The sequence below is a fragment of the Sciurus carolinensis genome, chromosome 1, assembly GCF_902686445.1.
Source record: "Sciurus carolinensis chromosome 1, mSciCar1.2, whole genome shotgun sequence".
Classification (NCBI taxonomy): domain Eukaryota; kingdom Metazoa; phylum Chordata; class Mammalia; order Rodentia; family Sciuridae; genus Sciurus; species Sciurus carolinensis.
The window spans coordinates 132467919-132480705 of NC_062213.1; the positions used below are offsets into that span (position 1 = coordinate 132467919).

Genomic DNA, 12787 nt, shown 5'->3' on the forward strand with positions numbered 1-12787 from the left:
CACCAAAGGACATAAGTAAGACAATAAGTTATCAAAATTATACTGACCACAAATCATTCTACAATCTATTAAACACATCGACTTCTTCACCATGCTATCCTTATCTATCACCAACTTTTAGTCTCTTGTGTTTAAGGTGAAACAGAGCTCTGAAGAAATTCTAACTGCTACGGTTTAGTAACAAAGCATAAACATTTTATCATACATTGCACCTTTAACCTACTCAAAAACTCAAAAAGGGTTCAGTTACCTTTTATAATAATCCAAGAACTATCCCACCAGCAAAACTGCTAGTGTTTACAAGGAAAAATGCAACTCCTTTTAACCCCTTTTAGACCAAACCTAACATCCTCACCTTTTTAATAAAGGGAGATTTGGCATAATTTTATGAATATTCATCTCAAACTGCCACCTATTTTCTGAGGTGCTGGAATAACTTTTACAGTCAACCTAAAACTTATGTTTGTGACTCAGCTTTTGCTTAAAATACACTGGGATGAACAGTGTTTATTCTAGTTGAAAACCATGGTCTTGAAAGGGTTTAAAAGAGTTGACTAGTGAAAAGAATCTGAAAAGATTCTGTTGTACTTACTCCTCGGCCTCGGCCTCTGCCTGTTGATGGTCCTCCAAAAGCATCATAGTTTCTGCTTCCAAACGTACTTTCAGGATAAGCAGGCGTTCCTCTCCCCCGAGAGCCTACAGGTGCAGGCTTCATATGGGGTGAAGAAAAACTGCTGTAGGAAGAGTAATTCTCTCTTCCTCTGTCCTCCATAAACCCAGGCCTCAATTTTGAACGGGAGTAAGGTGCTTCCCAGCTAGACCCGCCCTGGTTTCTACCTCCGAAAGAGTCAAGGCTATTCCGGTAGGAGCTCTCAAATCGACCACCATAACTACCTCCGAAGCGGCTTTGTTCGGGTTCATTAAAACCATAGCCAGATCTGTACAGATCTCGCCCACCCAGAGAAGACCTGGAGTCGTAAGACTCATAAGGTCCAAACCTGGAAAAGTTGCACAGTAAGGGAAAAAACAAAAGTAAGCTTACTAATGTTAGACAATTCAAAAGACAAAATTATCAGATGACATTTATCAACTAAAATTCATTTATACCATACTGATTTGCACAGTTCTACTTTTATTCACATTTGATTAGGGCTGGGCAATTCAACATGAGACCAGATAGAAAGCTATCTGAATCAGTTTCTAAATATGAATTGAGCGTAGTAAACCTTAGCTTAAAAAATCTGCTTTTTAGTAGCTTTTCAATTTTATGAAGAAGAAAAGATTTGTCTATGATTATTTAAGCCCAGCCCTAGTCTTGGAAAAGGTCATTTGCTAAAGTTCACAAACTATTCAAACTTTCTTTGACTCCATCCCTAATTTTGAAAATTACAAAGCATTAACAATGTTTTGGCTTTCCATTGGGACACAAATTGAAGACTAAATAGATGTAGGCTATTTGTGACAGAGAGCGATCCTTTCGCACCCCCAATAATCTATTATCACAAAGCTGCCTCATTGTGTCTGTAAAAAATTTAAGGAATTATCTCAGGTTATAAAATTTGACAATCTGCCAAACTTTGGCCAAGGTCAATAATCAATCCTTAATCACTTTTTACTTGTAGACTAGTAAACCTAACTAATCTAGAAGGATAAACACGTAAAACTAAAACATAAAAAGTAAAAAGATCACCAACATATACCCTCTGCGTATGGATTTTCAAGGCAGATGAGAAAGAACACATTTTAAAATGTCTTCAATTATTTGAAAAACTCTTTCCTAACAGAAATTATCACATTAAGCTACTCTAAAAAAGGGGAGCACACAGTCTCCTCGATGTTTTAAGTCAACAGAAAAAAAAAAAGTCATCTTACTTCTCACAAATCTAAAACATGGATTACAAAAATTACTTGTTATCTTACAACACAGTTTTATAAAGGCCCACAATTACACATGAGATAAACGATAACATCTACAGAAACAGTTTATGCACATTACATTTACAACATAATAGGGCAATAACTGATATATCCAAACATTTAAATGTGTTACATTACTTCAATTAATTACAGATCACTAGAGAGAAGGTGCTATTTATTTCTGAATCCTAGTAGCCATATAAAAATTATTCCTCTTTTCAACTACATATTTCAAAATTTCTATCACATAAGGAAAAAAGTGTTGTTAACTGTTCGTTTTCTTGATTTTTCTCTACTATATATCATAGTGGCACAGTTGAAGCAGAAAGAAGAAAAGTAAGCATCATTCGGTCCATCATTAAGGAATCCGGATCCTTCAATTTATGAAGAAGGACGATGATTTCAAATGTCTCCTAACTAGTTTTACTTAATATTCAGCAGGAAGCTACCCCTTTTCCTGAAATACAGTCAACCTAAAGCTTGCAGATAAGTTTTACAAAGTATCAGCAGTGAAATATAAATACAAACTAGACTGTAATTGAAAGTATAGTACTCATGGCTTTAATACAATTCTCCTAACCTTTAGAACAAACGTTCTTGTAAACAGTAACTGCCAATAAATAATCTGAATGTGATTTAAAGAACACTCTTATTATCATCACAATATGCTCTTTCAACTTACTTTAGAATTAAAAAAAAAAAAAAAAACTATCTTAAATGTTTCTTAGAAATTGAATGCTGCTAAACTGGTCCATTTAAACCCATTCTAGTCAGACTGTTCTGATGCTTTATGTAATACCCGACATTTCAAAAGATTTTTTCTTTAATTGTTAAGAAAAAGCTTCACAAGTAATATTTTCAGAAACACATTTTCATATCATTTGTTCAGGACATTCTGAATGTTAAGGAGTTAAAAATAAAAGTAAAAAAATTGTTATTGCTAAAGATAGAATCTCCTACTCTATTATATTGAAATGATAATAGTTAGCTGAGATTTCCCTAAAATAATGTCTGGCAGTGATCCTGAGATAATTTTTATGAGCATTAACACCTTTAAATATTTAAGGTGATTATTCAATACTAAACAGCAAAGTTCAAGCATCATAACATGCCTAAGGAATACTTAAAATAATATATCCAGAATCTTATAGTTGTCTAATTATTTGGCCAAGTGATTAAGCAATTTACCTGCTACCCCCACCACCACCACTGTGATTGTCCATGCCATATGACTGGTTTAGGTAGGAATCCATGGATCTTTGACCCCCATAGGATCCATGGCCATAGTCACGATCCATCCCTATAAGAGTTTAAAAAGAAAAACATTAAATGATGCTCACCTTTACTGGCACTCAAAAGAAGAATTTTTAGATAAATATCCTTGAATGTCAGACCTCCATAAGATCCAGGGCCATAATCACGATCCATTCCTAAAAGACAGTCAATGAAGAAATTTTCAATAAAATATACCATTTTCTTCAGACAACTTGGCATAAAACACAAGATATTTACATCAATCACCTGAGATAATAATTTGTCATTAAGCTAAACTCAAAAGAGACACTGAAGGAGAACACACCAAAATGATTTATCTATTCAAAATCATATTTGTTAACAAAGCTTGATATTTCAAAGAAAAGCAAACTAAAAAATTCTATATTAGAATTATTTTTACTTTAACCAATACTTACTTGACTAAAAAACTTTTTGTTATAAAGTCTTGTATTTGGCATATATAAAGATAATTAATACACGATTCATATTCTCAAGAAAAGTGAGCATTTAATAAAGTGAAAAGAGGTTATATTTTGTCCTAAGTATGCTGTGATATAAATCTACTATCTTAATTTTGTGTATCTAATTGCCCTTAAATGTCTAAAAACTCAGAAGCAGTCACATTTTTTACTAGCCACATTCACATGAACTGAAACAGATATTTTAAAAAGTAAAATCACAGACTGGGATCAATCACTGGCACCATGTCTATAAATAATGACTCAACAGACAGCAACAAATACTCAAATTCCCTTGAATAAAGGAAATGAATATGAATTCTAGCAACACAAAATACTAAAAAAAGTTGTGATACAATAAATTCTAGCAACACAAATACTAAAAAAAGCTGTGATACAATAAAGGTATTAGGTATATTTCATTACACTGCAATTCTACCTATATCTCAACCTCTAATACAAAAAATAAATACAATGAGGTAGCAATATTAATTTACATTTACTATAAAAATAAAAAATTAAAACTACCATTTAGAACTTGTTTCCTATAAATTCCCTTAAAATACTTCATTACCACCCTCTCTACATTTTATGTATGTACACATTAGTGTATACAAATACCTTAATTTATATTCTTAAAACACTAAATATTATTTATAATCATTTAATATTTCTAATAATATTATAACCGAGTTAAAAATACTATTGAGAATGTTGACATTTTAAACCTGGAAGCAATCTAAATAGTCAAATTTAATCTTCTCATTTTATAGATGAGAATGATAAAATAATTTCCCCCAAACCTCACTGGCATACTCCTGTCTAGCTTCATACTGTTGCCTGTATATGAGACAATTCCTTCTACCACTCCAAACATCTGCTTATTGCAATTTTTAAAGTCCACTTAAAATAACTAATTGAATAAAACTTTTACTGATATTGTCTCCACTGATTATCATCTTCCTCCCATTTACAAAAGCTGCTGTAGATGTTATGCTGTGCTATCATACTAAGCCTTACATTCTGTTGTTCATGCCTCATCTTAGACACCAGTTTTGTGCTAAGGGTCTGATTTTTACTAACCTTATTTTTCAGAATAACAAGCATGAATTTATTAGAAGGGAAAGAAAAGGAGAAAGGGGAACCATTCTCAAGGGAGAAGCATGAGTCCCCTCAGAGAGGAGAGGGACCACTAATTTTTTTATATGTCTTACAGGAATAGTTATAAAATGGTCTGCTGATCCCTGGGACTCGCTAAGACCATTTTTCTGGGGGGGGGGGGCACAATGTCAAAAATATTTTCATAAATAATACTAAGGCAAAATTATTTGCCTTTTACATGGTATTGACATTGAAGGTACAAAAGTACTGGTGGGTAAAATTGCAGGCATTTCAGACACACATCAAGGCAGTGGCTTGCATCAGACTTAATATCACACACTCACAATGAAAAAATAAATAAATAAAAATATACCCTTCACTTAAACATGTCCCTGATGAAGCAATTATTATTTTTATTAAATCACGATCTTTGGGGCTGGGGAGATAGCTCAGTTGGTCGAGTGCTTGCCTTGCAAGCACAAGGCCCTGGGTTCAATCCCCAGCACCGCCAAAAAAAAAAAAAAAAAAATCATGATCTTTGATTTTACCACATCTTTTTTACATTCTGTGTAATGAAAGAGGAAGTACACATGAAGCATTTTTGCTATCAAAGTATCCAAACTTTCCAGGAAAAGTCTTCCTTCAAGTGTTTTGTTTGTGAATTAAAATAGTCACTTTTTACTAGGAAAGTGGCTCTTTACTAGAAAGATTGAGAGTCTGAAACTGGTTTTCAGACTTGAGCATTTAGCAAACATTTTTGCAAAAATGAATGAAGTACACTGTTGCTTCAAGGAAAACATCTGAAAGCTAAAAGTTATTTGTTGCCAATGATAAAAATTATAGGGCTAGGGGGATAGCTCAGTTGGTAGAGTGCTTGCCTCACAAGAACAAGGCCCTGGGTTCCATCTCTAACACTACCAAAAAATAAATAAATAAATAAATAAATAAATAAATAAATAAATAAATAAAATTATATCTTTAAGTGAAAATCAGAATTTAAAAAAAAATTTTATCAGTTTGACAATGTCTCAATACTTAAATGCTGTTCTGATAAGACTGTTGTTAGTATTAACATGGCTTTCTAAATATCATACAATAAAATCTGTCAGTATTTAGAATCTGCATAATGCAGTAAATGAATATTTTATAATATAACTAATATTACAGAATCATACAGGGTAAAAAGGTCCATTTGAAGTACAAGACATACCGGGATTTTAATATAACAGAGTATAAAACATTTAACAATATAAAAAACATTAATGAGATTTTTACATTGTTTGTTCATACTATGGCTTCAAATACAGTATGTAATTTATTTTCGGCCTCTCATTTCAGACTACCCATATCTCAAGTGTTCAACAGTTTCCTGTAACTGATGGCTACCAAATTATGAGCTAATAGTCAATTATTTGTCTAAAAGGTTTTCAATATATAGTGTAACATACACCTGTGTTTCTCCTAGAGCAGACAATTTTGAGACATAAAAAAAGTTTTCCTATAAGGTCTCACGTACAAATATAATTTTAAGGGCCGGGGTTGTAGCTTAGTGGTAGAGCACTTTCCTAGCATGTATGAGACACTGGTTTCGATCCTCAGCACCACATAAAAATAATAAAATAAAGGTATTGTGTCCATAAATAAAAAATAAACATACATAATCTGGGAAAAATCTTATGTTATTTTTGCCAGTTTATGAGTTAGCAGTGGCTGTGTGGGTATTAAATCTTTTATTTTTTTCCTTTTTGTTTAATTCTGTGTGATATTATTTCACTATGGAATCAGAATAGTATTTATGAACACATCACATGTCAGGCACTATGGGATACACAAAAAATGCTTTTATGTAGCAGTGATTCTGATTTATTATTGTTCATAGTACTGTCACTATTCAGTTAATTAAAAAGGGAAGTCTTTACATTGTATACAATTAATATAATTAAAGGAAAATAGATTCTGTAAATATATGAATTTTCTTACAGTTTACCAAAGTGATTGTAAAAATCATTTAAAAAATAAAAGTATAAAAACAACATTATCTCTTTATTACTAGTGTTAGATGAGAAAGTAATTTACTCAGGACTTAATAAAACTGACCTCATACTTTGAATCAAATCCATGCTACTGCTTAGATCACAATCACATGTAGCTAAGGTAGGTATATAGGTAAGTAGATACGTATAGATAAGTTCAAAAAGCTAAAACTTACAATTAAAACATAAAAGTGTGGCAGTCAGGAAAAAAACAACTTATAATATCCCAACAGATTCCTAACTGGTTTTCCCACTTCTATTTTTACTCCCTTTTTGTTTATTCTAAAGACAAAAGTCAGAATAATTCTAGCAAATATAAGTTATATCATGATTGTCCAATGCTCAATATCCTCCTCCAGTGGCTTGCATCTTATTCCAAGTAAAAGCCAAAGCCTTAAAATAAACTAAAGGTCATATACCAGTCATTCTTAATCAGGGGCAATTTTGGCCTCCCAGTGACACTGGCAATGTCTGAAAGCATTTTTGGTTGTCACAACTGGGGCCAGAGAACAAGGACGCTACTAAACATTTTTACAATTAACATGACATTACCCCACAACAAAAAGTTATCTAATTCAAAATGTCAACAGTGTCAAAGTTGAGAAACCCTACCCTATATAATCTGCCCCATCACCTCCTAACTTTAATATCCTTTATTCATTCCAGCTACACTATGCTCCTTGAAGTCTCTAGAGCAGGTATACACCGGTTTATGCACTTTGCTGCTTCTCTGCCTGGAATACTCTTCCCCTGTATTCGCACTATTCACTACCTCTCCTCTTTCAGGTATTTTCTATAGCTTCTTATATATAAGTAAATTACCTGACTTTTAATGCCTTCTGGCTACACCTCACCTCCTGGCCTTTGTCTTCAGATTGCTCAGCAAAAATAATCTATTCTGGTCAAACCAGTCTTCTTAAGTCTCTTCTGAAGCACTGTGTACTCAGTCCTATCTTTGTTCATGCCTTTCCCTTTACCTGGAATGTTGTCCCTTTTTCTATTGGCTATTTATACAAGAAATATTGGGGCCAGAGTTGTGGCTCGGTGGCAGAGCACTTGCCTGGCAAGTATGAGGCCCTGGGTTCGATACTCAGCACCACATATAAATAGATAAAATAAAAGATCCATTGACAACTAAAAAAAAACTTTTAATTTTAAAAAAGAAAAGTTATTATGAGGCAAAAGGAAAACATGGAAACACTGGAAATACAACTTCCTTTCAAAAATGGTATGGAGGAAATTAGTATCTTGCTATTTTTCTCCAATGCTTTCTACTTCATTTCAGTAGAAAGCTAGAAAATACAATGCTAACAATGAAGTATACTGTTGGTTTCATTGGGTACCTACTGATTATTTCCTAAAGTTATAACATTCTTTCTCTAGATAGCCTCAAGGTTTGCATCCTCACCTCCCTTAAATCTAAGCTTAAATATCATCTTTCTTGTGAGTCCTCCCCTGAAACGTCTTTAAAATCACAACTTATGCACACATACTTATACCCCTTCCCTGCATTATTTTTCTCCCTAGTATTTTAACGTACAATAATTGTTACTTTTTAAATCTTGTTTTCTATGTCATCCCATTTGACTGAAAGCTTCACACAGGCAGGAATATTTATCCATTTTTTTTCACTGCTGCATTCCTAACTCCTAGAATACTATCTAATACACAGCAGTCACTAAATAATAGTTGTCCAATGAAGTCAAATAAAATCCCTAAAGTTAAGTTACTCACTGTTAACTAAGTTAACTTAGTGAACTTAGTTAACTAAGTTAACAGTGAATTTAGTTAACTAAGTTAACTTAACCTCAAGTACTTTCAATTAGTGGTCTTTAACCAGAGATGAAAGCCAAAAATCATTCATTCAGAGTACTTTTGCAATACATACAGTCAGGATAACTTGCCCTAAAATTAAGTTTATGAAGTCTAGGGTATTACTTGAACAAATGTACTTTGAAAAAGCTTCCCAGAGGATTCTAGTAATCACCCTCTAATGAGAACCACTACTGGAACTAAAATTAAGAGAAAAAAGTCAGCATTAGATCTCTTCTGTAACACTGTACATTCATAAGGAAAAAAATATCTGGCCCTGCATGATTTTGCATTTCAAGTCCTATCTTTAGACTATACATCCAATTCTTCAGTAAAGCCTTTTGTCCTTCCAAATCTCTCTTTGGTAAAGGCATAAGGCCTACTCATTTCAGTTTAAAACCTTGAATTCATTTTTACCCAACCCTCTCAAACTTCCACCCATTACTAGTCAGCTTGCAAGTTCTATTAATTTTCTCTAGAGAATATCTTATCATCATCATCAAAATCCAAGGTCTGAAAATCCCTACATCTAAATTTGTGAAGAAGTTTTCTAATTTTCCAGTTCCCAATCTAATAGACCACATGTGGAGATAAAATAAACTTCCTTTGGTAATTTTGTGTCATTTTTCCTCTCAAAAATATATTCTTTTTTTTAAAAAAATTATTTTTTATTTATTTGTTCTAATTAGTTGTACATGACAGTAGAATGCATTTATATATTTTGATAGATCAACATAGAGGGTAATCTCAACACTCATTTACTACATATTGGCTATTTCCTAGATGTTGAGCCTTTTTTACCTACATCAAACCCAAAGTTTTTCTTATTCCTTAGAGTTGATAAATAAAAACTACTTCTTTAGTAGTACGTTTACTTCAGTTTTATTGTGAACACATTATATTTTGTACAATAGCTGGATCTTGCCTTTCTCTGGCAGTCAGGAATCAATACCCTCTTTCAAGTGTTTCATATAATGCTTTTTTAATCTTTTAAAATTGTTCTGTGCTCTTTTCTGGGTTATTATCCTGTCTGACAGGGACTTAACTCTAATAACTATCAAAATAACATTCAATTCTATTCTGCATCTCTCTTATGATTTTATCTAGCTAACACCTAACATCATCATGCTTATGTCAATAAACAATCAGGCTTTTCAGGTACTTCTCCAGACAACTCTTCATATACCAACACATTTAAACACACTGAGAAAAAAAATGACCTCGAAAACAAAATGTATTACTATAGAAGAAATACAGAACCAAGTCAATAATCCAACCAATCTACATTACTAAACATTAATAAAAGACCTCAGCTATATTGAGAATGTATGTAGTCAGTCTTTGAAATTAATTAAAATAATCATAATTTAAATAAAACAGGCAAAAATTCAAATCACTTTGTATAACTTCTGACCTTTTCTAATCCTAAATGCCCAAATTCAAATACTACACATAGTATGACAACACTGAGATGTAATAAATCACAAGCCAAAACATCATTTGAAATAAAGTGGGACTGGCTTTTTCCCTTGCCTCTTTACTTTATGGATATGGAGGAAAAAGATAAAATGCATTCCCTCAACAAATTTAACAGCAAATGAAAGAGAATACTTACCATTAAAGCCCTGATAAGTATTCCTGCAAGCAGAGTGTGTGTAATCTATGAAGACATATTTAACAAAAAGGAATTAGTGAAGTATTTGCAAAAACCCAAAATTATAAATCCATCTATTAAAAAACACAAATTTTAAAAGCCATTAACTCAATTATCTGAACAGATGGAGTACAAATAATTACCAATATTCAAATGGGAAAACATGTATCTCTTCTTCACTACCTCACCAAATGGCAGGTTCATAATCCAAGTTATGAGGATGTAAAAATTAGTTTGTAACACCTGATATTATAGCAACAGTCAAAACAAAACAAAACAGATTTATACTGAGTAACAAAAAAAAGACATATTATGTATCAAACAATAAAAATCAGATACATCTGAGAATTGTTTCTATGTAACCCAAATTGTTTTTAAAGTTAGTATTTCGTTTATCACTTAATTTGCTCTCTAAAGATTTGCTCTCTAAAGATCTTATCAGAGAAATGCATATATATGTATAAATGCATTGTAGCTTGTGCTACATCTATCCACAATGTGGCATCACTAAAAACCATATTGCCAATTTCTTTGTCAAAAAACTAATTTCACAATGTTAAATTCTTTATTTAACTTTACAAGTGCTGAAAAGAATAGAATTCAATTCAATGGTCATTTGGATACAAAAGAACACCCCACAGGATTAGATTCAGATACACTGTTTAAGTCAAATTCCACATTCTAAATACAGCTGTGGTCGCTGAGGATGAGCAGTGATGAGCAATTATAAACACTTTATAACTGTAGGAATATGGTGAAAAGAAAAAAATAGAATAACAAGAGCTATTCTGTCACCTTTCCTATACTTAGATTTGGCAGCTTTAACTATTTGTAGTATAAAAACAAAAAATCAGAAGTTCATTCAGAAAGACTCACAAATCATTCAATGTTAGAGATCATTTTTTGGTGGTATTGAATGCTTACAATTCTTAGTGATCTGGTTTTATGTAGAAGTGACCGGTTACGGAGGATTAAATCAGTGTAATCATATAAACTCTTTCCCATGTCTCCCTAACGTAGTCACTACATACCATTTTATCTTGATGCTAAGTCCTATAAAAGTTGAAAAAAATTTGAGGACAACCAAAATAATCCTACTATGTGACCCTGTGAATACGGTTTTAAAAACTGGCGTCAGAGATGACCGCTCTTGTTAAAAATCCCGTTTATTTAATCAGTAAATTCAACACAGGCTGCTGGGTACTGATGTGAAGGGCGTCTGATGCTGGCTGTGCCAGAATTCTGATTGATTTAACACAAGCTTAAAAAAAGTGCTTTGGTTCACAAAATTACTGCACATTAGGTATTTACGTCTAGGTAGTTTTGCTGGATGAAATATCCCAACTCGCTCACCAGGAAATATATTGCTTCTCATTCCGTATAAATATCTACCAAAACATGACGCCCTTTAAACTCATCCTAAACTAAGTCAACCAGAAACAACACCGCGTAAAAGCCTCTGGAAATCGTATTTTGCAAGAAATCACCCGGTCGGGGATTAACTAAACGCAGGATCTGGGTCGCCGACCCATGGGGCAAAGCGAGCCTCGCTGGGGCGGCCCGCTCGCCTCACTGCCCGAGGCCAGGAAGTTGGAGGAGTGGAGACAATCTGCACGCACAGGGGGCAGGGCGAGTCCGGGGCCCCGAGGCCCTCGCGCTCTGTGCGCTTCCTTCCCGCACCGAGATCAGCACGGACCTCCCAGGTCCCCGCTAGCAGTGGACCCCGGGCGGGCCGAACAGCGGCGCGCGGGTCGGCGAGGAAGCCAACTCCGGGCGCTGGGCCCGCGGAGGGCGGGCGGCCTCCGGGCCGGCAGAACAAAGCCCACACGGCCATCTTGAGACGGTAAACAGACCCCCAGCGCAGGCCACTCCGCCTCCCGCATGCCGCTACGACCAGCCTGAGGCGGCGCTTACCGTCCTCGAAGTCCATGGCGGAGGCTCTGGGCTGACGACCTCTGCGGGGCTGGTGGAGCTGCGGTCAGCTGCGAGAACTCGCGACCTACCGTCCCACTGGACCAGTTCACGCGACCAAAAGCGGCGCTACCGGCCGGGAAGCCGCAGGCCACAACGAGGCTGGGGGTGGGGTGGGCCGGCGCTGCCTGCCGCCGAAGCGCGGCCTGGGATTGGTTGGCGCGGGGTGGTGGGCGGGCCTCCGCGTGGGGGCGTGAAGCAGGGTCGCTGTCACGCTCTTAATACCCTGAGCCACCGAGTGTGACGGAAGGTAGGAAAGGAGCGCCAAAGACTGGAGGGGATTACTGGAAAGTGAGCTAGCTGAGTGTTCTGGAAGGGCTGGCTGTGGCCCGCCATGTTTGAACCTGGCAAGAGCGAAAGGATCTGGTGGGAACATCCTCCTCCTGCCCAAACTAATAAAACACGCGCCAGCCTTTTGCTTTTTATTGGCTAGTGATGACTGATCAGAAAATTTTTAGGTAATTATCAAGTTTCTGCCTTGGAGACACAGAAGTCTGGAACGTGCAGAGAAGAACAGATTACTGAACAGGAAACAATTATAGAAATGATCCAAACAAGATATTAGC

General features: G+C 35.1%; 1 protein-coding gene across 5 annotated transcripts in view; it reads right to left on the reverse strand.

Annotated features, from left to right (window-relative positions):
• The window catches only part of Znf326 (zinc finger protein 326), a 34956-nt gene extending 22634 nt beyond the window's left edge, over positions 1-12322 (reverse strand). The window contains exons 1-5 of one of the 5 annotated variants that reach the window (XM_047563448.1): positions 12165-12322; positions 10212-10256; positions 3312-3347; positions 3106-3217; positions 593-998 (exon numbers count right to left, since the gene is read on the reverse strand). In XM_047563448.1, the coding sequence (XP_047419404.1) occupies positions 593-998; positions 3106-3217; positions 3312-3347; positions 10212-10256; positions 12165-12180 (615 nt within the window). In that variant the 5' untranslated portion in view covers positions 12181-12322. Of the gene's footprint in view, positions 1-592; positions 999-3105; positions 3218-3257; positions 3348-10211; positions 10258-12164 lie in introns of those variants that run through there. The other 4 variants (XM_047563458.1, XM_047563467.1, XM_047563482.1 and 1 more) reach the window with 4 other exon arrangements.
• Between the last annotated feature and the right edge of the window lie 465 nt (positions 12323-12787).